Raw genomic sequence first — 25,040 nt, forward strand, 5'->3', positions numbered from 1 at the left:
ATCGCGGGGAAAAGAATCTATCCGGCAGACGGTATCCAGCTTAAGCGGAATTGTTCGTCGTCCATTCACTTATTGTTGAAACTCGAGAATAATTCGTCAGTTTAACCGGGAAATTTGAAGGTTATTAAGAACTCGTATGGTGGTTACCTCCTTTCTCAACTGCTAGCTGTTGTCGTGGCTCACCATATGTGTGCAAAGCGAAGAGGATAAAGTAAAAAGTTGATTTGATTTAGATGTATATTTCCAATCCTTGTTAGGCGTGCACAACACTGGGGATAGGAGTTCAAACATAACAACCAACATTCCCTAATATTCAAACATGATCTGTGCCAGTTATTCTCTGTAAAACATTTAAAACAGAAACTGTTTTATGTGAAATTATGGACAAATTAAGTCGAATATAGGAGGAAAAACTATGTGCGTTTGTTGAAAAAAAAGTAATGATTATAGTTGATTGAATATTAAAACCTTATTCAATTTTCAAAATTGAAACTGGTTGACTCGAATGTTTGATCCTCAAAAATTGAATTTTCATTTTTAAATTCTAAACTGTCTAAAGTTCATATTGTTAGGTTTCAACAAATCGTCGAATTTTGGAAAGCCACCGCTAGTTTTGAAAAATTCCTCACTGGATCCTTTGTAGCTGTCTGGATAGCTCGGCTTCTCGTTGTAAGACGTAGGATATTCCGGCTCGGCCGCTGGAGAATAAGGAGCTTCGCCGTATGCCGGAGCAGGTGAGTACTCCTGTGGCTTGTAAGAAGGAATTTCGCTATAAGTAGGAGGAGAATATGAAGGAGCTTCGTAAGCTGGAGGGCTGTATTCTTCTGGTTGGTAAGCTGCTGGAGCCTCTGGGTAATAGGAAGGAGAGTACGACGGAGCTTCGTAACTCGGGACGTATGGAGGAGAGTAAGGAGCTTCAGTATAAGCGGTAGGGCTGTATGAAGGTGGGTTGTAAGAAGGTGGGCTGTAAGATGGTGGGCTGTATGAAGGTGGGCTGTATTCAGAGGGACTGTATTCAGAAGGACTGTAAGAAGGAGGGCTATAGGATGGAGAGTTGTATTCTGGACTGTAAGTCTGTTGATTGTAGGATGGCTCTGGTTTGCTGTACGCTGGAGCTTTGTAATTTCCCTTGGGGGCTCCGTACTGGGCTTTGGGGTGGTGTGGCTTGGGAGCACCGTACTGGGGTTTGGGGGTGACGTGATGCGCTTTAGGAGCTCCGTATTGAGGTTTAGGTGTTGCGTAGCTATGCTTTTGCTTCTTGTTTTTGTTCAGCCCGAAAATTCTGCCCTCCTGATCCGGTTTGACGTTAGAACGCGCCTCCGTCATGTTCCCGGAACCGGAATTCGACCTCTGTTCAACTGTTTTCCCCTTGGTCTCCGCTGCAAACCCGACAACTGCGAGCGCTAGCAGAGACAGCAGGATGAAGGCAAAGATCTGTAAAGAGCGTAAATTACTCTTAGGACTTCATCAATTTTTTAAAATCTGAATTATTAGTTACCGGCTGACAAATGGATACATTTTCGAAACATTCGCATTCAAAAGAAACAATTGAAAAAAAAAAATTACCTTTGATGTTTTCATGGCGATTGCAAGAGTTGGTATCCTAGTAGTAGAAGAAGCTACGTTGAAGTGAAGCTCGAGAACGTCACTGATGCCAATTTGAGGAAAATGAATCCAATTTATACTAGAGCTAGTAGTACAACTGATGTAAGCTCCGCCTAACTATAAGCATAAGCCGCGATCGTGCGCCCATCTTCACCAGCCCTTTCTGTGTGTCTTGTTTTGCTTTCCCGCAGGAGATCAGATGTTATGCGTGGTTTGAGCTACTAACCCGGCCTCTCTGCTGTCGCCGTTTCATTTTCTCTGCGCTGCGGCTTTTCTTCACCGAACAAAAATTGCGGGTCTAGACGTTGATCGATCTTTGAATTGGCGAAAATGAACCGCAGATATGCACGGAAATGTGTGAAGGTATTCGGAGCATCTCCAATTCGAATAGAGTCATTCGTTCCGCTGGATGAGAAAACTCAATCGCCATTGGAGAAAGTGCTGGCATTTCATTATTCGTGTAGGCGCGTCGTATAGGCTTTCACTACTATGCCTTATAGTCTCATGTCTGACTAATTTTTTGGGGAAATTAATCTGATTACCTTAATGTTATTTCAGGCTTCTTATTACACCGCATGATCTCTTCCCTGGAACTATACAAACCCGGCCTGCATATGAAACCGAGGGAATTGCGGTTGCAATGGAAACGCTGATTCTCCGCAGTCGACAATTTGCTTGAATCTATACCTGAATAAGTATAGCTTATACACATCTTTAACTACGTTAACTAGCTGTTACGTTCAGCGTTGTCAATCAGTATGTTGAATTTTCTGTCGACAATTTTCACAGCGGTAAAAGGCGGTAAAAGATTACAGTTAACAAGCTGAAAGTTGTGGAACACGAAAGAAAAGCGGTTTCAGCCATAAGGAGTTTAAATGAATCACCTTGAATTCAAAAAGGTGCACAAAATAATACACGCCCTTCCGGATTGTTGATTTAAAAAAACAAAAACAGCTGTGACTAAAATCTAACGACTTATTAGTAAACAGCAAAAACCTAACCAACACGAAGAAAACTGCCGTTGCAAATATTTCCTCTTGCTTTTTTTTCCCTGGGTGAATTATTATGTCAGTTATATTCTATTTTTGAATTTAGGTCTTCACAATATGGAACAGCTTGCGGGCGAAAGCAGTCACAAATAACACGACGAAAGGAGAATAACCGGTGAGTTATGAAACTTTCTATACATCGGTCTAACACAACGGCGGTTACGTTGTTTCGGTCATAATTATCTGTTAACCTGTTAAGATGATTTTAATTTTTGTTTTCTAATACTGTCTAGACGGTACTTCAATAATCGCTGCAAAATCTTCCTTGTCATTCCAAGGGCTTTCAGAACGCAAAAGAATTAAGGGCAAATATCCCATGATGACTTTGACGTGGAAAACATTTCATGGAATTTGTGCTTGCAATAAACGTCTTCAAGTTGCGAAACATGGCGAAAGAAAAATTAATTAAAGGCAAAATTAATTAAAATTATCTTTTTCTAAAAAATTTCCTCGTTTTGATATTTAATTTTAATTTTGGGTTAATGACCTTTCAGTATTTGAAATACCCATTTGCGACGAAAGGTGGGCGTTGTAAGAACAAAAATATCTTCCGGCCAGACGACATTTTGCTGTAAATCACCCCACAGGTTCATTAAAGTTAATCAAAGTTAATTGACTTTAAAGTAATGATCTAATTTCGTCTGTGATTCCACCTTCAGGGCATCAGTCAAAGTCTTGTGTTTTGCGACACGAACCAACCCAAATTATTTGCGAGTTATTAGTTGGAAACCATTCGCTAATTTTAGCAACCCTTCGTTTACCAGCGTTGACGTGCTCATTTATATCTCACCCGTGTTTAGTGGGAGTAAAGGAACTGCTCCACAGTTGAAGGTTCCACGCCATAGATCAGGATCTGGAGAAAACCATTCCTTCGACAATTCAGCCGCCAACACGCCGGACTACGAGCTACAAGGATTAGCTTTGTGCGCACCAAATTGTGTGGTCCTTCACGACAAATGCACCATCGACCCATATGCTCCAATGTTGGCGTTTTGGGGTTATTGCCTTCGCTAGCCGGCCGGACAGACAGTTGGTAAGTCAAGTCGTCCAAACTTCCTTTTGATGTAAATTATAAACGGCAGTTATGCCAGACAGCCATTTCGCTGAGGTCGGTGGTTAGTATAGAACCGTAAATGGCCATCACCGCCAAACATGTTGCATTGCGTCATCGTTTGACATCTGTCGACATCTTCCGTCGCACATGTTATTTGAGACTAACTTTCATTCCGAATTCGGTTGGCATCAATTTCCACGAGCAATTAAAACCGGGTTGCTCTTTTCCGACGGAAGGTGGTTTTTGCGGAATACTTTCGCCACAAGAAAAAATATCTTTTTTATTTTATTCTATTTTTTTTATGAAATGGTTTTGGGTTCTTCATCGGCGTACTCTAAGACCCAATTGGTACGGCACTTACCGTCACCAACTTCTGTGGAATTTTCTCCGCCATGGTGACGTCTTAGAAGTTTTTATCAAATGTAATATTGGCCGCGGGAAAACAATTAATTCACTAGCGGGATAAGAGATTGATGGTGATGGTTCATCCCGTTAACTTCAGCCGGATGTAACTCTTATTCGGTTATTCTGGTGTAGTCTAGCGCTTCCTTTGAGCTTGCGGGGTTTAAATTTTTCTTGTTCCGTTTCCTTCTTCATACCAAGTCAACCTGACGAGTAATTTAATACTAAGAGTCTTAATTTAAAACAATAACAGAACAAAATTTAAACTTAATTCTTAAATCGTTAAAAAGTATTAGATCAAGCGTTTACTTCAAAGAGATAAAGAAAATGATAAAAGCAGGTTTTGATTTCGATATATATTTTGCAATGCACGCAAGGTGTGTTCAACACGGAAGAAATAACATAACAAATGAAGTCATCTTATATTTAACATTATTCATACTATCTTTACTGTCTGCGACTGTCGGAAGGGAAATATTTAATCTTTCAGTTTTTCGAAAAATTGAAAGTGAATTGACTTAAATTAATAGAAATTGTTAATTGCATCATAATTTCAGCTCTTAAAATTTAAACTGTTGAAAGTTAAAGTCGTTAGGTTTTAAAAAGTCCCCAAATTCGGCGAAATTATAAACATTTTCATTGGGACCTTTGTTGCTTTCTGGGTAGTTTGGATCCTGGTTGTAAGGTGTAGGATGTTCAGGCTCGGCCGGTGGAGAATAAGGAGCTTCTTCGTATGCCGGAGGTGAGTAATCCTGTGGTTTGTAGGCAGGAGCTTCGGAATCAGCAGCAGCTTCGTAGTTTGGTGACTGCGGTGGTGGATAAGGAGCCTCAGTGCTGTGAACTGGTGGGCTGTATTCCTCTGGTTGTTGGTAAGCAGGAGCCTCTGGGTAAACGGAAGGCGCCGGAGCTTTGTAACTGGGGACGTATGAAGGAGAGTAAGGAGCTTCAGTGTAAACGGGAGCTGGAGGGCTGTAAGAAGGTGGGCTGTAAGATGGTGGGCTGTAAGAAGGTGGGCTATAATCAGGGGGGCTATAAGCAGGGGGGCTATAAGCAGGGGGACTGTAAGATGGTGGACTGTATTCAGATTGGCTATAATCAGGGGAGCTGTAGGAAGGCGGATTGTATGCAGGCGGACTGTATGCAGGCGGACTATATGCAGGCGGACTATATGCAGGAGTAGTATAGGCGGGAGGGCTATAAGCTGGGGGGCTGTATGCAGGTGGGCTATAGGATGGAGGGCTGTATGCAGGTGGGCTATAGGACGGAGGGCTATATTCTGATGGACTGTAAGCCTGTTGATTGTAGGATGGCTCTGGTTTGCTGTACGCTGGAGCTTTGTAATTTGGCTTAGGTGTTTCGTACTGGGCTTTTGGGGCTTCGTATTGTGCCTTTGGAGCGCCATACTGAGCCTTAGGAGCACCGTACTGGGCTTTGGGAGCACCGTATTGAGCTTTAGGAGCACCATACTGTGATTTTGGCGCTCCGTAGCTTGGTTTCTTCTTATGTTTGTCAGATTTTAAAAACCCGAAAATTCTGCTCTCCTGATCCTGTTGTCCGCTACTGCGCACATATGTCAAGTTCCTCAAACCAACATTCGACTTTTGTTCAACTTTTTTTCCAGTGGTCTCAGCCGCTAAATTGCCATCGAACCCGACAACTGCAAGTGCCAGCAGTGACAGCAGGATAGAGGCAAAGATCTGTACAGCGTAATCAAATCAAATGATCGACAGAATGAATTATTTTCTGAAAATTATTTCCGCGATTGAAACTGAATGAAGCAAAAATTTACCTTTGATGTTCCGTGTCTCATGTTGATTAGGATGTAAGTTTTCTTAATAGTAAATGTTGTACTTAATTTCTTTCACGAAGAAGCTACACTGAAGTGAAGCTCGAGAACTTGAGACGAGAACACTGATGCAAATTTGAGAAGAATGACTCCAATTTATATCAGTAGATAAACTCCGCCTTCCTTGAAACAAGCCGTTGCCCATCTTCGAAAGCTCATCCTACGTTTTAGATTCGCGTGACGTTTGTCTGACTTTCCCACTTCGTGCATTGTGGCCAACACCAAAAGCTGCTTAATCCCGTTGCATGTCTCCAAAGTACCGGTGCAAAAGAACTTCAAAAAGTGCTTCACGATTTTGAGATCAAAATTCATATCGAATGTAACGAAAGATTTCTTCCGTGTTGCCCATCCTGGACATTTACAATTTAAAACGTTCAGGACAGGAATCGCGTGCGGAAAGTATAACTATGTGAGGTTCCGTTAACCTTATACTTCGTTCCGAGAAATATTTCCACATCAGTCAAACTTGTTTTTGAATAGTGGTAGCCGTCCCATACTCTTGACTCCCATTTTTATTCTGTTAACTTGTACGTTAGTAATAATTACCGATTGTACAACTGACGACTTTGACTTGGAAAACTATTTCGTGGAATTTATAGAAATGGAAATATTTCTCCGATTGGACTCACTAAAGGGAAGTACCTCTGAGTTTGGCTGTCGTTGTTTTTTTTGTTTTTTTGTGGCATCATTTGCCATGGAAAATAAAACCGGGTTGCTATTTGCCGACGGAACGCGGTTTTTTAATTAACACAGAATATACTTTAGCCCCAAGAAACGGCAGAATTTTTGACGAATATATAACCTGGGCCAAATTTTATTTGATTTAGGTTAAAATGACTTTTGGCAAATGTAATTTCTGCCGCAGGAATATTAACGTTAAACTCACAAACGGAACACGCGAGTAATTGAACTTTTCAGGACCATTGAAAGTTACTGTAAAATTGTACTGAATTGTTATTGGTCAGTATCCAATAAGGGCATAACATCAGAAACAGAAAAATCTCTTTTAAATTTTATTCATTTAGCAAAAACTTTGTGAGCAGTTTTAAATCAACCCTCAAAAACATTTTGTCTTATTGCCTTTGCATTTGCATTAATGCTCGAGTTCCGGAGAGCTCAATTTACTCAGAAATGGTTCCTTGAGGGTAGGTAGCACATACGGACGAAGTGGAACAAGGAAATTACGAAAACCAAGTTCTCGGAACACTTGGAATTCATAATGTTATTTATTTATTTTTTTTTATCTGCTCAGAAATGAGTTGTTCAATTGAGTATTTGCATATTAGCAATGAGTACGTCTTTTCAGTTTTAATTACAGTTTTAAATTAAATCGGGGGAAATTAAGGTTTGGGACAAACTCGAATGAAGTTTTATTTGTTGATTACAGTGCCGGTCCACTTATGCGACCACTTGGTGCAGCGGTCGTATAATTGGATGGTCGCATAACCGGCCAAATGAATTAGTAGTAAGTAGAAGGTGATGACTGAATCTTAGTAACACTTTGCTTAAAGAAAACAAATTGTTACGACTGACGAAATTCATCTTTGTTCGAAAAAGTCCAACCCTTTTTAAATAATGAAGGTCAATGACGATTTAATAACAAAATACCTCGAAATGGATTAAAATAATCCAAGTCGCGGCATGTTTATCGACAGAAAAGTTTGAACTAGGGGAATCTCGCGCCAGAAAGTGGTGCAAGCAAAAGGGTGGTCGTATACCTGGATTGGCCGTATGGGCAGGCGGTCTGATAAGTGGACCAGCACTGTAACGATAATCACTCCACTTCAGACACAAATGTACAGTCCTTCGGTTATTTCAGTCAATTACATCCTTGGTGGATTAATTCGAATTTTGCTTGCTCTATTTCATTCTTCAATTCTTCATGACAAGTCACCCTGATAAGTAATGAAGTCGTTAAAGTTTTGCTCAAGCGTTTGCTTTGTAGAGATAAAGAAAATGATAAAAGCAGATTTTGATTTCGATATATATTTCCAATGCACGCAAGGTGTGTTCAACACGGGAGAAATAACATAACAAATGAAGTCATCTGATATTTAACATTATTGATACTATCTTTTCAGCTCTAGACAATTTTGATGCGTCAGCTGTTTTATGTAGACTGAAGTACGAATTATGTTGAATACGACGAGGGAACTGGATAATTTAAAAATTGTGCTTTTGATGATAAAGGAAAATGGTGAAATTAATTCAGATTTAATCTTTCAATTTTTCGAAAATTGAAAGTGAATTGACTTAAATGAGTAGAAATTATAACTCGCATTAGGATCTCACCTCTTAAACTTTAAACTGTTGAAAGTCAAAAGCGTTTGGTGTTAAAAAGTCCTCGAATTTGGGGAAACTAAAAAAATCTTCATTGGGTCCTTTGTTGCTTTCTGGGTAGTTTGGATCCTGGTTGTAAGATGTAGGATATTGAGGCTCGGCCGGGGGAGAATAAGGAGCTTCTTCGTAGGCTGGAGGTGAATAATCCTGTGGTTTGTAGGCAGGAGCTTCGGAATAAGCAGGAGCTTCGTAGTTTGGTGACTGCGGTGGTGGATAAGGAGCCTCAGTGCTGTGAGCTGGTGGGCTGTATTCCTCTGGTTGTTGGTAAGCAGGGGCCTCTGGGTAAGCTGGTGGAGAGTAAGCAGGAGCCTCTGGATAAGCTGGTGGAGAGTAAGCAGGAGCCTCTGGGTAAGCTGGTGGAGAGTACGCAGGAGCCTCTGGGTAAACGGAAGGCGTCGGAGCTTTGTAACTAGGGACGTACGGAGGAGAGTAAGGAGCTTCAGTGTAAACGGGAGCTGGAGGGCTGTAAGAAGGTGGGCTGTAAGATGGTGGGCTGTAAGAAGGTGGGCTATAAGCAGGGGGGCTATAAGCAGGGGGGCTATAAGCAGGGGGGCTGTATGCAGGAGGGCTATAAGCAGGGGGGCTATAAGCAGGGGGGCTATAAGCTGGAGGGCTGTATGCAGGAGGGCTATAAGCAGGAGGGCTGTATTCTGATGGACTGTAAGCCTGTTGATTGTAGGATGGCTCTGGTTGACTATGCGCTGGAGCTTTGTAGTTTGGCTTGGGTGCTCCGTATTGGGCTTTTGGTGGTCCGTATTGGGGCTTAGGGGCGCCGTATTGAGCTTTAGGAGCGCCGTATTGAGCTTTAGGAGCACCATACTGTGGTTTTGGCGCTCCGTAGCTTGGTTTTTTCTTATGTTTGTCAGATTTTAAAAACCCGAAAATTCTGCTCTCCTGTTCCTGTTGTCCGCTACTGCGCACATATGTCAAGTTCCTCAAACCAACATTCGACTTTTGTTCAACTTTTTTTCCAGTGGTCTCCGCCGCTAAATTGCCATCGAATCCGACAACTGCAAGCGCCAGCAGTGACAGCAGGATAGAGGCGAAGATCTGTACAGCGTAATCAAATTAAAATGATCAACTGAATGAATTAATTTCTGAAAATAATTTCCGCGATTGAAACTGAATGAAGCAAAAATTTACCTTTGATGCTCCGTGTCTCATGTTGATTAGGATGTAAGTTTTCTTAATAGTCAATGTTATACTTGATTTCTTTCACGAAGAAGCTACACTGAAGTGAAGCTCGAGAACTTGAGATGAGAACACTGATGCAAATTTGAGAAGAATGACTCCAATTTATATCAGTAGATAAACTCCGCCTTCCTTGAAACAAGCCGTCGCCCATCTTCACAAAACACAAACTCATCCTTTGTTATTTGAGTCGCGGGTGACGTGTTTCTGACTTTCCCTGGAGCGATCGTATATTGTGTGGTTTATATTACTGGTTTGAGCTACTAACCTGGTCTGGCTGTTGTCTTATTGCATTACCGCTGATGGCTTTGAATCAGCCAAAAAATGGCGGGGCCTAGACGGTGATTGATCGCCAAATTGGCAAAACAGTGACCGCAGGAAAGTGTGAAGAAATTCGGAAGATTCCACCAATCCAATTTACCAACAACAGCTCAATTCGGATGAAAATTCGTTCCACTGCAAAGCACAATCCCGAACTGAGAAAGTGGAATGTAGCGTATTCTGCGAGCATCAATTCCGTTGTCACGATTTCGGAAAAAACCCACACGGCACTCTCTTATTTATAACCAAAATAGAAATTCAACTACTAAGATATTATACTGGTAGCTTGATTCTCGTATTCAATTAATATCCGACAATACGGAAGTTGACGATTCGGCACACATGAGAAACACATTCCGTATAATACGATATACATGCTTATTAGTAATTGCTGTCTGAAATAGGTTATCGATAAACTCGACAGGTAAATCTCTGAAGGACTGAATTTTCCAGGTTCATTGACCTTCTTTCCCAAGACCATTGCGGTTACACTAATGAAGGAAGGAAGTAAAAACCGTTTGAAATTGCCGCGGAAGTAATTTGTTTATACAACATCACCACCTATGAATGAAGGTAGGAACCTGCTAGCAGACGAAAGGTATTTTTCACGTGCTCGCTACTATTTACATCCATCAGTTTTATTTAGCACGAATTTTTGGAGGGAAGTGAAGCAGAATCATGGTACTAAAGAAATTATATTTACAAACGCATGTTACTGCTTTGTGTACCGTTGAACCTCATTTTTTATTAGAAGGTGTGTATAAAATGAAGTAAAATTCCGTTCTATTTAACAGTGTTGTTTATGAACTGCAGGTTGCGGAGGCTTTATAAACCTTTATGACTTCGACTCTAACGAGCTTTTGGAAAGCCTCGACATATTTCGAGGTGCCAGAATTCATGGTATTCGATATTCACTGCATAATAAAACAGTGATTGTTTTCGGTGGAAAGCTGTTTGCACTGGTGTCATTCAACGATTCTAAAACTGCTCTACCGAGGTTAATTGCTACATAAAAATGTAAATTTAGCTGGTTGCTATAACATTTCATCAGATTGAAACTTTTACAGAAATCCAATGAAGCTGACTGGATAAGGGATGCTAAATTTGTAAATAATGGGGATTATCTTGTCAAATTAACTTCTCACAACAAAGTTATCATCGAAAAAACGTCTTCTGAAGCAGAAACTGTTGAAGTACAAGGAGATGAACAGTGCATATTGTAAGTAGTGATGAATGCTGTTTGTAGGTTCCTTATTATTAACTTTACGTTCTACTCAGATACTGTGGCAAAATTCTGGGCGAAGATCTTTCACAGTTGACCATTCTGGCAGGGACTGTATTTGGCAACATCCTTGTTTGGGCAGCCTCACCATCTCAACAGAATAAATGTCTCTTCCACAGATTAACTGGTCACAATGTAAATCTATAGCTCTAAATTTAGTTTACTGTAAAGTCGTGCTAATATTTTTATTGCTATTGCTGTCTCTTGCAGGGTGTCATCTTCTCTATAAATTATGACGAAGTTTCGCACACTATCATATCAACGTCAGACGATAGATCTGTTCGTTTTTGGAGTCTCCAATGCGAAGACGAAGTGCCAAACAAATTGAGCCTCTGGAGTTTATTTCAACGATCGAAAATTCATCCCCAAAACGAACTTTATGGTCATGAAGCCCGTGTTTGGAACAGTGTCATAATCCGTCAAAATCAGTGTGATTCGGGACTGGTAGCCAGTTTGGGTGAAGACTCCCGTATTTGTTTGTGGGATTTGACGAGCGGCAAATTGGTATCCAAGTTTGATGCTCACCCTGGAACCAGTGTATGGGCTGCCGTGTGGGATTCACGACTCCAATTATTGGTTCGTTATTTTGACAGGCAAATACGAGTTTCGCTTAATGTATTCATGAATTTGTTTATTCTCAGGTAACTGCTGGAGGAGAAGGTTCGACACGAATCTGGAACGCCAATCATTTACAGGAAACGAGCTGTCGTCAGCTCCAGCTCACCGAAGACGGCCAAGTTCCACGTTTAGTGATCGTTACATCCACGGGTTACTACCGCCACTTGGTGGCCAGTCAGCTGGGCATCATTTACGGATGGGATAGTCACGCCCAGATTTGGGTCTCCCTCTTTCAGGACGAGGGACTCGGCAACGGCAGCGTCTTGGATTCCGACGGTCGGACGATTATATTTGGAACGCGTACCGGAGCTGTGTTCGTGTTCGCTTCCGGCCCGTCGTCCTTGGAACTGCTGGCGACCCATCAGCTGGAAAAGACGAAAATTTATAGCCTGCATTTGGTCGCATCGCAGCAGCAAGAGTTTATGGCCTGTCTCGATAACGGTCGTCTGCTGCTTATGAATGTACTCGGCGGCAGCGAGTCACCACCCAGGGCCCAATTTATTCTCCCCGACGGCAAACAGCGATGGCCCAGCTGTGTTCTGGCCACCCAAAATCGATTCATGATGGGCGATCGTGAAGGGAGCTTTCATCTTTATTCGACCGAAAAAGAGGTTGGTTTTTCGGGGATTTTTACGACCTCCGACAAACAGTTACAAATCGAGAAATGATTTCTGATAATAATCAACATTTATTACTTTATTTTAGACTCCGCTTCAATCTTTTTCGCATATCCATGGCAAGAATGGCTTGACTGACATTCAGAGCGATCCGAACGGCCAACATCTTTATTACACCGGAGGAAGAGACGGTCGAATCGGTCTCTGGCGGTTAACCGACGACCAGAATCAACTGGAACTTTTGTCACTTACTAACACCAGTCTCGGTTGGATTGCCGGCTTGCGATGGATCGACCAGCAGTTAACATACCTGGCCTTTCAGAGCGTAAGTACCTACTTATCCATATGGAAATTTTGAAAAAAATCTATAATCAATTCAAATTTGATGCAATATTTTGTATTGTGTCTATCCAAATTTATTCAGGATCGGTTCGTTGTGTGGTCGAGTGAGCAACAGCGGAGTCTCATGCAAGTGCCTTGCGGGGGAGGCCACCGATCATGGGACTTTGACGTGACGTCGTCTGATGTCACTTTCCTGTTCATCAAGGACAGACACATTTACGAGAATCGACGTCCATTGAGCGCCGTTTTCAACTCGTCGCTGCCTGGACGCTGCGGAGGGCACAGCAAATCGATTTGCCGTGGCAGGTTCGTCGGATTCCACGACGACTCGCCGCTCGTCTTGACTGGAAGTGAAGACACGACGATGAGACTGTCGCGATTGGATCGGCGTTCCGCCCAATCGCTGACCGTCATAACCAAACACGTTTCCAGCGTCCGAGCCCTGGCCGTCAAGGAACTGGCATGTAGGTCTGCAGGGACGTGGCTGTGTGTTTCAGCCGGCGGCAGAGCCCAGTTATCGGTCGGATTACTGACACTATCTGGCCAGGGCGATCAAGTGCACGTCATTCACCGTGACGTGCGTTCGCATTTCTTGCGCGGTTGGCTCCGCCGGGCGGCCACCAATAAGCCCTGGATTCACGGCAGCGATCAGCTGTCGCTCATCCCCGACCCTGAAACCCGCTACATGGACGTCGATGTGGTAGACCGTGGCGACAGCAATTTCCATATTATCGCCGCCTGCTCCGATAGCTTTATAAGGTTTGTCTCGTACATTTGTTGCGTGCATTGAAATTTTTCACTTTTTTTGTTTGTTGTTCCAAATGTTTAAAACAAAAAATTCTACTGTCACATTTTCATTTTTTTTTCCAGGATTTTTTATCTATCCCTGGAGGGTGGCCGGTTAGACTTGTTTCACGAACTCAACTTCCACAATTGCTGCGTCTTGCTGGTCAAAGTGGTGGCCGATCCGGATGGCAATACCATCCTTTTCTCCGCCGGAACAGATGGCCGGCTGGCTGTGTGGGACGTAACAGTTGTGGAAGAAGATAAGGCCATGGATCCCTTGGACAGCCTGTCCATTCATCAATCGGGCATTAATAGTTTGGACTGCCAATGGATCGACCTTAATCGCATGCTGGTTCTGACTGGGGGCGACGATAACGCTCTGATCTGCACCAAAGTGGAAATCAGCTGCGAAAGGAATTTACTGCGATTAATCGATCAGCAAAAGCTGTTCCCCCACGCAGCCCAAATCTCCGGTAACTTATTGCCGATATTGTTTGTTTTTTTTTCACTTTGAATGTTGTTTGCTGATAACTTTTAAATTGGTTACAGGAGTAGCTCTGCTGGGTCACAACTTGTGTTTAAGCGTGTCACTGGACCAGCGTCTGATCCTCTGGAAGCGAGAGGACACTCGACTTATGTGGCAGTCGGCCGTTTGCTGCGACGTCTCCGACATTCAAGGGCTGCATGTGTCCGCGGGTGCCACTAAAACTTTGTCCAAAGTCCTGGTTTATGGTCAAGGTATTCAAGTCTTTGAAGTGGACGACGACTCGTTAAACATCGCCCACACGATTTAGACTATTCATCTGTCGACCCGTTCTAACCAACTAAGGTAAAAAAGAAAAAAAATACAACATATTATTTTCTTCTTTGCACGGCACCTTTTACATCACTCTTGTCTTGGTAGTTTTAGATTATTTTGTTGTGAAATTATTTTGACGACCAAATCGCGCTACCGTTGTGAGCCGGTGATTTCAGATTTCACCTGTTTGATGACGTCAGCTGACACGACGTGTCGAAACGCTGGAAAAGTGGACCGTTTGGGAAGGAGCGCCGCGTTTATTTCATTGCGTCATTGTGACAGGGAACTTTGGAGAGCAGCGGGGTGGAGGGGAGAATTGTGCACTGGGCGCGGAATGTGTTTCTCTTTATTTATTTATTTTTTTCCTCTTCTACTTTGGTCGTATTTTTTCTTTTGTTCAATTCCAAATATGGCGGAAATATTGAGAGGGGCGGGTCGCGATAACATCCATGACACGCCAGAGTGCTTGACAGGTTTTTTAGTGGCGCACTTGAGAGAAAGGCTAGTGCGCGATATAATATTCAATTCTATTTTATTCAGTCGACCATGGCGCACCCGATTTACATTTATTGAGCCTTTGGGGGTTGTGTACACATAGAGGCCCAAACTGTGTAAACACCAAACAAAAAAATTCATTAACATAATAATCCAATTAGATTTTGTGGCTTTTAAAACAAAATAGCATCTGGCATTCCTCTGGGGTGGGAAAGTGTGGGCGATTTATTTTTCGGGTTCCAGCCCGTGCTAAAGAGAACGAGGCTCACAAAATTCGAGATGATTCGATTTTTTTTCCGACGACCTCCACCACTTTGAATGAAAACTTAAATGCAGCGCGCAACAGGGCGACCTTACAAGGCAGCCTCCGTTTCCCATTTATGGCCATCTGTGACACACAGAGGGCTCGACCCTTGGGGGGCTTTGCTTTTTAAATATATTTTTCGTCATTGTGTTTGGTTGTAACCTGTTGTATATACCTTCATTTGGATTGATTTACATATAAAGGTCCCCAACGGTTCACATTTTCGCTTGAATTGCAGATTTGGCGGCAGGGAAATTCAATTTCTTTCAAATTTCCAAATCCGCGTTTCCACCCAATTTACCTTAAATGGACGCGCGGGAGAGAAGCGCGCTTTTATTTAAATGAATCGCGATATTTTATTTTTAGTACTCTTCTTCTTCTATTCATGTTTTTTTTTTTCTTTCTCCAAAATGACTCGAGGGTGAAAAGAAAAAGAAACGTTTGTGCGTGAATCGTTATCGGTGGTTGCCGATCTTGAAGCGCGCACACTCGGTGACATACTCCTAATACTTTGCAAACAAAAGGGATCCCCATATCGAAATGCAATTGCCCATAACCGGGTATCAAAGGGATACACACACACACACTCAGTCTATGTGTGTCTAAGAAACTTAACCAACGCCAGCCAGCGCCAGCTACATGACGTAAAAGGGAAAACGATCAGCGATTGAGACGATAAAAAATAAACTTTGGTAAATTTTTCTTCTTCTTCGCGGCAAACACAAAACACTTGCCATATTTAACCCGACTTTTTAAGCGGTCCTGCGGGTTTTTATTCCGGCGCTCAGCTGTCAAGGATTTTTTTTTTGTTTTTCATTTGAATCTTATACATACCCGTTTTTGGGCCGATTTTTTGATTTTTCTCTGTTCGAATTGTACACGCCCTTGATTCAACCTGACATCATCGGCCAAATGGTGGTGTGCTGTATCTACACTGTGCGGTGGTTCCCGTTGAATTTGCCCTGTTGTTTTCATCTCTCGTCACGTCCCGCCTTTTAATTTGCCAGTTATTATTTTTTCTTTTCTTTTTTTCCAGAGTAGAGAGATGATGATGGACTGGCGTCGAGTGGGTCAAGTCGTGATGATGGATATTTTTCCTTCTCGAAAGAGGGGGGAACACCGCCACACCTTAATACGTCACCGAATAGTCAGTGCAGCAGCAGCCCCCAGCAGCAGCTATCCATCAGTTTTAAAATTATAGATTGCGTTTTTATTTTGCTTTTTTTTTGCATATTCATAGTTAGTAGTAGTTGTCGACAATTGTGAGGCGACCTTAATCCACCAGTTTGGGAACACCTGCTGACTTCTCGGGACCATATTCTTTTATTTTTTATTTTTTTTCACGGACATTACTACCGTTGGGCCTGAAAGAGATAGATGGACCTTTTTTTTTCTTCTTTTTTTTTCTTTTTTCAAAGGCGAAATTTACACACACCACACAAGGATAGATCTGCAATTCATATCAGCTGGCAAACACCGCCAAGCTTAAAAAGGGGCACGGTCAATTCAGTTTTTTTTCCTTTTTTTCCCTTTTCTTTAGTCGAACGTTCCAGGTCATCTGAATACTCGTTGGAAGCGTCGAAGAAACAAAGAAACAAATCTCTATCAAAATTGTCTAGGACAGGAGAGCGAGCTACTGGTGGGGAAACCTTGGGAAACGGCTGTTGTTGTATGTCCCGATGACTCACTCTCACTATTTTTCTTTACGGATTTGTATTTTTTTCTTGTCTTATTTATTTATATGGGCCAAAGGCAAACAAGAAAAATAAAAGAAATGAGGTCGGGTTATTCCTTGACTGTCGAGGTCTCTCCCCATTTCTCCGTGTGTGTCAGTCTAATTGCAGTGTGTGTGTAACTCTTTTAACTGCCGGGCCAATTTTTCTTTTCCCTTTTTTTTTCTTTTAGGTGCGCAGGATCTCTTGCTGTGCCGTGTCTAAAAATGATGTGGCCCATCATCTTCGAGAGACTGTTTGGCACCACGAAGAAAATAACGGACCCTATCATCTACAGACGTCACGAACTTGACCATCATAATAAAGTGGAGTCAATCTAGTCGATTGATTCGCTCCGCTCTGGAGATGGAAAATATGGCGAGTAATAAAAAAACATCTTTTTCAAAGTCGCTTTATTATTAGCAAAAGGGAAAGACAATGGCCGGCAGGTGCCATCGGACATTCTTCATTGCATTGTTCACGCTTTAATGACGGCCAGCTATAGTCGTTCCCCCCCGTTATGGACAAACAACTTAATGAACTCAGTCCCATGTGTTTCACAACGAAATTGAGCCTAAGTTCACATAGCCTCCCAATTTATTATTCACCACTGACTTTTGGCTTTAGTGTGTCTAGAAGACGCCCGGTGGATTTTTTAGATGTTCAATAATAAAAAAAAAGCCCCAACACTATCCAACGCAGCCCTCGTGAGTGGAATTTAAGTTTTCCCATTTTCCAGGGATCACGTGATCTCTCTCCTCCAAGATCGAAAGAGTCGAAGGCCGTATATATACAAATTTCTCTCTCTCTCTCTCTACTCATTCCCTCCCTCTTTTCTTTCTTTTTTAGATATTGAGAGCTGTGTGTATATGCCCCCATGCTGAGAGAGAAGGAGAGAGACTTGCCCCGCAGACGGGCCATGAAGCTCCCAGCAACGTTTCCCAGTCGAGTCACTCTCAAGTCGCATTCAGACCGGTGTGGAAGAGCTTAGACCCGTTCGCGTGCACCTTTTTTTGTTTGAAAACTTTTCAACAACGTGTGTTCAAATTGCGATTCGCCATCGTCAACAACAATCCACCCGGGTTTTGTTATTTTTTTGAAACAACTCCGCACTCCGCACTAATACTCCGCAACGGTTATTTCCCTCCACGCGAAAGAAAAATCGACCGCTCCTTTTCGGTAATAATCATTTGAATTTTTTGGTCATGGGATTTTTCAAAAGGAAATTATTGAAACTTTTAATCATTGGAAAACATTTTTCTATTTTTATTTCCAACCTGTTCTCTTCATTTAGTTCTCTGCAACGATTGACTCTCCAGTTGTTTGACGGGCTAATTATCTACTACTACTACCCCCCCCCCCCCCCACTTCCACATTTTGCGCAATGGCTGGACGTCCCAGATGGCAGGTAAGAGACTAACAGACGGAATTTTTAGAGAGATTCGATTGGGCATTTTTTTTAAATTAGCTTTTCGGAAGGGAAGACGGAAAGTCTTTTGAAGGGAACAACCCCTTTTTCTTCTGTTCTTTTTCTTTTCTCTTTGCGTGTGGTGGAAAAATGCGCTCGGCGGAGGCGATCACGCCTTATAAGGCCACACGATAGAAGCTAGCAGCAGCAGCGGCAAACCTTTTCTTTCATGGCCCTCACTCTTTCGTTGTGCTGTGCAAGTTTGTTGCATTTTCGGCCGGTCGTATCACCGGGGATCCGTCTCCCGTACGCGCCCTCCGATAAATACTTGCGGGGCTGCTAGAGGAAATAAAAAAAGAAAGAAAGAAGAGTTGAACGATAGAAACCAGGCAACACCATAGACTGGACCAGGGGGAAAGAGACGAGCTCAACGTCAACAGGGAACTCGAGAAAAGATGAAGCGTAAATATTTCTTGAATCCTTTTGAAATCCGGGAAGAAGGAGAAGAGAGCGTTGGGTGTATAAATATTATAGGCAGACCAGACATTTTATGTGGATCCGGACCGGACCGGTCGGGTGTGAGTCACCCTCCGAAGCCGGAAAAACCGCACACCATTCGATACGGTTCATCTTTCGTTTAAAAGCAAAAAGGTTGAAGCGCTTCGTTGTAAACTTGTTGGTTGTTTGCGCAAACAAACCAAACATACAAGTCGGCCATACCTTTATTTATTTTCCGGGTTAGAAAAGGAAGAGAAATAACTAAATAAGTAAACACATCCGGCTGGAATGGACTCTTCCCATCCGCTCTAATGTGTAACTCGTTTTTTTTTTCTTGTTTTTGTTTGTTTTATTCTTGGGGAAGTTCTTCACGCAAGTTTATATTTGGTATGGAGGTCACCATCTAGTGGTAGTCGATGACAGCTGTGGAAATTCTTTTCTTTTCTAGAAAGAATTAAAAAAAAAACCTGCCTGACTTCCCACACTCGATTCGATTAGCAACAGACGAACCACTGGAACGCCAAAATGATTCGACGCAATTTCTTTTTTTCTTTTTTCACGGAATATCCAACTCGACTTTCTTGGCAGAGCTCATACAGCAGAGCCGGCAGGCTATACACTCCTAGATTCTTTTGTTTTGTTTTTTTTCCCGAATGATTTATTTTGACCGATGCATACAACACGAAAGACAAGAGAGACACAGCTTGGACAAAGGTTTTTCTTTTTTTTTACTGTTGCGGTTAATATAATTAACAACAAAGGAATAATAGTGACAACACGAAATTCAAATAATAGTTGGGACAAACAGCCTGCGGCGGGAGAGAAAAGAAGTAGAAGGAATTATATTATTACAACAAGTGTGAGAATGTGCGCTGGTTTGGCGGATGCGTGCGGATGCTGTGCAAAATTCGGTGGTTTCGGTTCGCTTCCATTTCTTTTCTTTTTTTCATTTCTCGCCCAATCTTTTCAACTTTCAATTCAAATTTCAAATGCAGATCCAAATATAGAGAATGTTGTGAGTGGTGTAGTAAAAATAAAACAAGAAAACAAAAAGGAAACGAGAGAAATGACTACAGAAAGAAACAAAAATGAATTACAATTAGAAAATAGCTTCAATCTTGTTTTATAGCTCCGGCATTGTGTTGTTCGTTTGACGATTGGGCGAAACAATCAGACTGAAAACAAAAGGCAGGGAGAAAGTGGTTGGCTGGCTGTTATTAAATCAAGTTGAAAAACAAAAAGAATAATTCTTTTATGCACAAAAAGTTGCTTGAATCAAGTCCCCCCTCAACATGATTCAACTCCCTTTTACGTCATTTATTTGGCACCGATGGGGTTTAGGGGGCTGTGCCATCGAATTAAAAAAAGAAAATATGTTATATAACCTCTCGTCTAGATGTTTATCTTCCAATCCCAAAAAATGTCAATTATAATCATCAGTGAAAACAGAAAAAGAACCAAAATGAAATTAAAAAGTTTGGGGGATTACGATAATTGGCTGTGAATTTTAGCGTCGCCGGCTGCTGATGGGGAGAGAGTTTTGTTCTTTTTGTTTTTGTTTTCACATGTGTCGGGTGTTTCCGAATCCTCCGACGCCGGCCTGGGAGGCTCCTTTGTTAAATCCGGCCTGGAGTCCGACGTGTCCCTCGTGAGCACGTAATTGCTCCTCGGTGAACTCGCGTTCATTCTTGTCGGCCATCTTGGGTCCCATGCGAGGGCCGGTGTATTCTGGATGCTTCTGCGTCTGCGTGGTGGGATGACATCACCGTCAAAGAAAATAAAAAAATAAAAAGAAGAACGAAATTGAGCAATTCCCCTAGCTCCAACCGCTGCGCATTGGCCGAATTGTTTCTCTCGTGAAAAAATAATCGCCAGCGAGCGCGCTAGTTGCGTGCGCGCATTTGTGTGTGTGACATACCAATCGACTCAAGGCGTAGAGGCAGAGCGTGACTTGCGGAATGTTGCGACGCTCGTACAAATCCGCCGTCTGGAAAATTTCCTCCTCGGGAACGCCGTACTTTTTCAACGCCGTTTGAAACCTGCGCAACAAACACGCACACACGAAACGAAAATATTATTATTATTATAACGAGCGCATTTGTTATCGGAATTCAGCCAGGAGGAAGAGGGATAGCACACCCGCATAGTTGAGTCCACTTTGTTAACGCTGCGACGGAATGTGTCAAGTTTGTTTTAAAAAAGAAACGAAATTGAAAAAAAGAAAAACAGAATTGGAACGTGAAATATCGTCGCAGAAGACAGCGCCAAGCATCATTCAAATTTGGCGCGCTTGCACTTAATCTAAACTCGTTAAACGTGTTTGAAGCAGAGCCCAGCACAGCACAGTCGAGTCTCTCTATTGCGCCACCATCTCACGACCGCCCCAAAAATAGACAAGCCTCTTCTTCTTCTTCTTAACTTCTTTTTGCTTTTCGACTTCTTAATGGAACAGCTGCCTCCAGTCTTCTTTTCCTTTGGGGGGGATTTTTTCAGATTTTTTTTATTTTATTTTTCTTACGGGAAAGTGAGAAAGAAGGAAAGAAGAAAAATCATAAAAAAAGAGACTTTTATGTGTAGGAGGAGGAAGCAAGTCTCAGCCTCTTTAACACAACATCTGCCACCTCCCATTGGCTCTCTCCTACCCACACACGCACGCACACACCCGTTTCGTAGAATTTTCTTACCAAAATGTTTATCGTTTCTATCCTAGTGCTGACAAAATGCGAAAGCAATTTGTAATAACTTGTGGCTCTCTCTCTCTTGCATTGAACAAACTTTTCTTTTTCCAACCTCTTCTTCGTGTGGGTGGATGGATGACGTGTTGACACTTTGACGACGATATTATATCCCGGAAGAATTTCAATCGCGTATCATAATAATAAATAATAATGATTAGAATTAATAGTTGTTATTTTCTTACCTTTGGATGTTTTCCATCAGTTTGAAACTCCCGCCGCTCGTTTGAATCTTGTTGACCGAGCCCGGTGCGATTTTGTTGATCAATTGGCACAAAATGATGCCGTCGCGCAGGACGTCCTCGTACGGCTGACCGGGCAATTTCTCGCCCAAAACGGCCTCGATCCATTCGATGATTTCTTGTTCCTGTTCTTTGCTGCGGCCCTGTAAATAACATTGAAAAAGGAAAATTTCATTTTTCTTTCTTTAACAATTTGGTTTTGTTTTCTCCGATTCGCTCTAATGGCGTGTCAATTTAGACTTGACGTTAACTTGACATGGCGTGACACTTTGACGACAGTGTCTTCCGCACAGTTATGGATGGGAAAAATGCTCGTCAACTTACCACCATTTTCGCTTGCGATTGATGCTGAGAGTTGTACGGATTAAGTCAAAAAGTCAAAAGAATTTGAAAACAAATTATTTTTCACTGGAATCAAAGTGTGTGAGAGAGAGTGAGAGAGAGTGAGAAAGCGCGATGGCGGATGAGAGTAGACTAGGTCGCTACCGGAGAACTGTTGTCGGTTATGTAGCCGGCCAGCTGGGCGGGGAGAAAAGTTGAACCTTTTTTTTTTTCCAAACTCTTGTTATTATTTTTTCTTCCGCCGTTGGACGGAAGCCATGTCTCCCCCCCCCCTTACGGGAAAAAAAAGGAGGAGTGATGGAGTCTAAAGAAAATAGTTTCTTTTTTTGTTTTCGTTTCAGTATCTTTTCTTTTCACAATGTTTCGGGATCCATCCCCGGTGCCCTGTACGATACGAAACACGACGGGCGATTGACAAGTTAATGATTTTCACACGCCGTTTGGAATGTTAATAATCATGCCGTGTCCAATAATTGGTGCGGAACTGCGGATTATGGATCATCGGATGGATTTTCATTATTTTTTTTATTTTTTTCAAAACGGCTCATTTTGGGCGCCAAAAAATTTTGAAAAAGAATTTCTCTTCTTATTTGTTTTTTGTTTGTTTTTTCCCGATTAGCCCGAAGGGAAAAGAAGGAGGCCGTATATCTATTACGAGCAAAAGCGGCCCGATAGGTGCGCTCACGTCATCGCAAAAGAGACGGACCCGTGCGGCGTTAGCGCCCGAATCTATTTTTAAACTTATGACATCCGCCCGTGACTACGGCCGTTAGGAACTCTCGGGAGAGCTTCTCTCACGCTGGTGGTAACCTACACCCGTCCGCCAAAATCTATCCGACCCGTTACCCTTTCTGATCTGCTGCCGCTTTCTGATCCCGTTCTTCTTCTTTTCTATTTTGTTACAAATCGTCCGCCAAATCGAAAAAAACAAAACAAAATTTCCGTAAAAATAGAAACGGACCGAATAAAAAAAACCGTGAAAGATGTTCAAAACAAATACAAAATGGTTGGTGAGCGTCACGTTCTCTCATTCAACACTTCCTGGATGGCGTAGAGCTATTTCAGCCCATTTTCTTCTAGAATTTTTGCTTGTTTGGTTCACCCAATCGATCCAACGGCGGATGGGATGACATCATCGACACGGAGCACTTTCTTGTTTTTTCTTTCACGCTCGACCCTTCCTCTATTAGATCTGCACAACGTATACGTATACGTAGTATATACAACGCGATGAGCGCGAAAATCTAAACTTAGTTTTTGCCTGGCGTGTGTATTTTGACACACGGCGCATGGCCGGTTGGTGGAAAATTTATGTTTTTATTTCATTTCACGACTGTGTCGGGTGGGGGGTGGGGTGGTGGGGTGGGTGCGATGAACGGATGAGTCGGACTGGACACGTGTGTCTTGCCTGGCTTCTATTTCCGGATATCAAAAAATATGAAACCGTTTTTCACCAACTCTCTTCTTTTTTTAGTTTTGTCATCTTTTTTAAAAAAATGTTTCAACTTTTTCTTTCTATTTTGAAAAAAAACAACAAGTCCCGAGTGTTGTTGCGTGTCATATTAGCTGAAACTAATTTGCGATTCATCTTTTTTTGTTTGTTTTTGTTTTTTTTATGTACAGGCACTCGGCAAACGCGAGCCGGAACAGGAAAGCGAAGCCCAAGCTTGGATTGAAACCATTACGGGAGAGAGCTTTCCCGAAGGTGATAAAAACAGACATAATTACAACCATTGCGCTTTTTGACTTTGACTGGCTGGGAGGTTGGTGGTGGGGGGTTGGACTTGACTTTATGATTGATCAGCTGTTTTATTAGATACAGCAGCAGCAGCAACTCAGAGTTACACGGCACATGGGTTGCCTAATGTTGCTAATAATAACCGACTCTCTTGTCACTCTTATCTCATTTGTTAGGTGTCTCGTATGAAGACGCTTTGCAAGATGGCGTCATCCTCTGCAAATTGATGAACATTATCTCCCCTGGCTCCATCAACAAGATCAATCCCAGTGGCGCTGGTCATTTCAAAATCTGCGAAAATCTCAACAAGTATGAATCCAGATTACATTAAGACAATGTGTATACTAAGTCAGAGATCTTATTCAAATTTTTTAATTTTTATAATTTGATTTACTTACAGGTTCCAGGAAGCTTGCAAGAAATACGGAGTGCCTGAAAGTGATATTTTCCAAACGATCGATTTGTCTGAGAAAAAGGATATCGCCATGGTCACTTCGACCATTTTCGGTCTCGGAAGCGCCGTAAGTCAATATATATTTAATAACAATAAATAACTCAATAAATATTGATGTTCGTTTATGAATCATCAAGACTTACAAGCACCCGGAATATCAGGGACCCAGTTTGGGACCTAAACCGTCGGAGAAGAACCAGCGCAATTTCTCCGAGGAGCAATTGAAAGCCGGACAGACAGTGATCGGACTTCAAGCTGGAACCAACAAAGGAGCCACCCAAGCTGGTCTAAACATGGGAGCGTCACGAAAAATCCTTCTAGGCAAATAAAAGGGGAAAGATTATGGATTTTAAAGAAAGAAAAAGAAAGAAAACTAATCGAAATTGGAAAATTCAAAAAATCTATGACAACAGAAAGAGAAAAAAAAAACGAAACTTCTATGCGCTTTGACTTTTATTACGTCTATTTTGTCTTTAATCTTTTTAATCAAATTCGCGCCCACAGCATATCTACCGCTCTTTCTCATTCGTTCCACGGAGGGCAAGTTTAGTTCCAAGGGAGATTTTTTTGTTTATTAATTCAAATTTAATATTAACTCTATTTGATTAACCACGAAAGAAAAAAAAGACCGAATGTAATTGTAATAGAACAGAAGCTGAAGCAATAGAAATACACGGGAAATTAACTTAAAAAGCGTTTAATCAATCGTTACAATCGACCGACGAAGTAGAATATTTTTTCTTGAGTGTATTTTATTTTATGGAATGTTCATTATAATGACATTCAATTTAGTTTAAATAATAAAATAAAACGACATTATTTCCCTACCTTCGTAATCCCAGCCCAGCCCTACTATTTTT

General features: G+C 42.0%; 6 protein-coding genes and 1 long non-coding RNA gene across 15 annotated transcripts; 3 read left to right on the forward strand and 4 right to left on the reverse strand.

Moving 5' to 3' along the window:
- Window positions 1-223: 223 nt before the first annotated feature.
- LOC124204119 (adhesive plaque matrix protein-like) lies at window positions 224-1,671 on the reverse strand. Its single transcript, XM_046601131.1, has 2 exons — window positions 1,567-1,671; window positions 224-1,434 (listed from the first exon to the last, which is right to left on the reverse strand). Exons 1-2 carry the CDS (start codon window positions 1,579-1,581, stop codon window positions 538-540), a joined length of 912 nt encoding a protein of 303 aa, XP_046457087.1. The 5' UTR covers window positions 1,582-1,671; the 3' UTR covers window positions 224-537.
- Window positions 1,672-2,162: 491 nt separating this feature from the next.
- On the forward strand, window positions 2,163-4,311 carry LOC124204123. Its single transcript, XR_006878755.1, has 4 exons — window positions 2,163-2,300; window positions 2,701-2,769; window positions 2,888-3,241; window positions 3,314-4,311. It is a non-coding gene; the product is annotated as an uncharacterized LOC124204123 (long non-coding RNA).
- Window positions 4,312-4,451: 140 nt separating this feature from the next.
- LOC124204121 (repetitive proline-rich cell wall protein 1-like) lies at window positions 4,452-6,034 on the reverse strand. The gene is made up of 2 exons (XM_046601132.1): window positions 5,900-6,034; window positions 4,452-5,807 (listed from the first exon to the last, which is right to left on the reverse strand). Exons 1-2 carry the CDS (start codon window positions 5,918-5,920, stop codon window positions 4,671-4,673), a joined length of 1,158 nt encoding a protein of 385 aa, XP_046457088.1. The 5' UTR covers window positions 5,921-6,034; the 3' UTR covers window positions 4,452-4,670.
- A 1,892-nt stretch (window positions 6,035-7,926) lies between these two features.
- LOC124204122 (repetitive proline-rich cell wall protein 1-like) lies at window positions 7,927-9,578 on the reverse strand. 4 transcript variants are annotated; one of them, XM_046601137.1, is made up of 3 exons: window positions 9,440-9,578; window positions 8,725-9,346; window positions 7,927-8,670 (listed from the first exon to the last, which is right to left on the reverse strand). In XM_046601137.1, exons 1-3 carry the CDS (start codon window positions 9,458-9,460, stop codon window positions 8,252-8,254), a joined length of 1,062 nt encoding a protein of 353 aa, XP_046457093.1. In that variant the 5' UTR covers window positions 9,461-9,578; the 3' UTR covers window positions 7,927-8,251. The 4 variants fall into 4 exon arrangements, with proteins under 4 accessions (XP_046457093.1, XP_046457091.1, XP_046457090.1 ...); XM_046601135.1 differs by having other exon boundaries at window positions 7,927-8,605; window positions 8,639-9,346; XM_046601134.1 differs by having other exon boundaries at window positions 7,927-8,572; window positions 8,606-9,346.
- A 682-nt stretch (window positions 9,579-10,260) lies between these two features.
- Window positions 10,261-17,039, forward strand: LOC124205385 (WD repeat-containing protein 6-like). 6 transcript variants are annotated; one of them, XM_046602811.1, is made up of 12 exons: window positions 10,261-10,381; window positions 10,445-10,562; window positions 10,622-10,805; window positions 10,860-11,027; window positions 11,087-11,225; window positions 11,301-11,666; window positions 11,732-12,319; window positions 12,414-12,650; window positions 12,750-13,426; window positions 13,538-13,926; window positions 14,003-14,282; window positions 16,088-17,039. In XM_046602811.1, the coding sequence occupies exons 2-11, from the start codon at window positions 10,487-10,489 to the stop codon at window positions 14,245-14,247; spliced, it is 3,069 nt and encodes a 1,022-aa protein (XP_046458767.1). In that variant the 5' UTR covers window positions 10,261-10,381; window positions 10,445-10,486; the 3' UTR covers window positions 14,248-14,282; window positions 16,088-17,039. The 6 variants fall into 6 exon arrangements, 5 of the variants coding, with proteins under 5 accessions (XP_046458767.1, XP_046458768.1, XP_046458769.1 ...); XM_046602812.1 differs by having other exon boundaries at window positions 10,455-10,562; XR_006879297.1 differs by lacking the exon at window positions 10,261-10,381 and having other exon boundaries at window positions 10,416-10,562; window positions 16,592-16,720; window positions 16,957-17,039.
- LOC124205387 (muscle-specific protein 20-like) lies at window positions 16,597-24,873 on the forward strand. Its single transcript, XM_046602816.1, has 7 exons — window positions 16,597-17,145; window positions 17,613-17,942; window positions 18,058-18,171; window positions 23,612-23,693; window positions 23,903-24,035; window positions 24,127-24,247; window positions 24,318-24,873. Exons 3-7 carry the CDS (start codon window positions 18,148-18,150, stop codon window positions 24,507-24,509), a joined length of 552 nt encoding a protein of 183 aa, XP_046458772.1. The 5' UTR covers window positions 16,597-17,145; window positions 17,613-17,942; window positions 18,058-18,147; the 3' UTR covers window positions 24,510-24,873.
- Window positions 19,374-22,179, reverse strand: LOC124205388 (muscle-specific protein 20-like). The gene is made up of 4 exons (XM_046602817.1): window positions 21,971-22,179; window positions 21,590-21,789; window positions 20,588-20,708; window positions 19,374-20,413 (listed from the first exon to the last, which is right to left on the reverse strand). The coding sequence occupies exons 1-4, from the start codon at window positions 21,974-21,976 to the stop codon at window positions 20,231-20,233; spliced, it is 510 nt and encodes a 169-aa protein (XP_046458773.1). The 5' UTR covers window positions 21,977-22,179; the 3' UTR covers window positions 19,374-20,230.
- Window positions 24,874-25,040: the final 167 nt, after the last annotated feature.

Source organism: Daphnia pulex, chromosome 10 (genome assembly GCF_021134715.1).
Source record: "Daphnia pulex isolate KAP4 chromosome 10, ASM2113471v1".
Classification (NCBI taxonomy): domain Eukaryota; kingdom Metazoa; phylum Arthropoda; class Branchiopoda; order Diplostraca; family Daphniidae; genus Daphnia; species Daphnia pulex.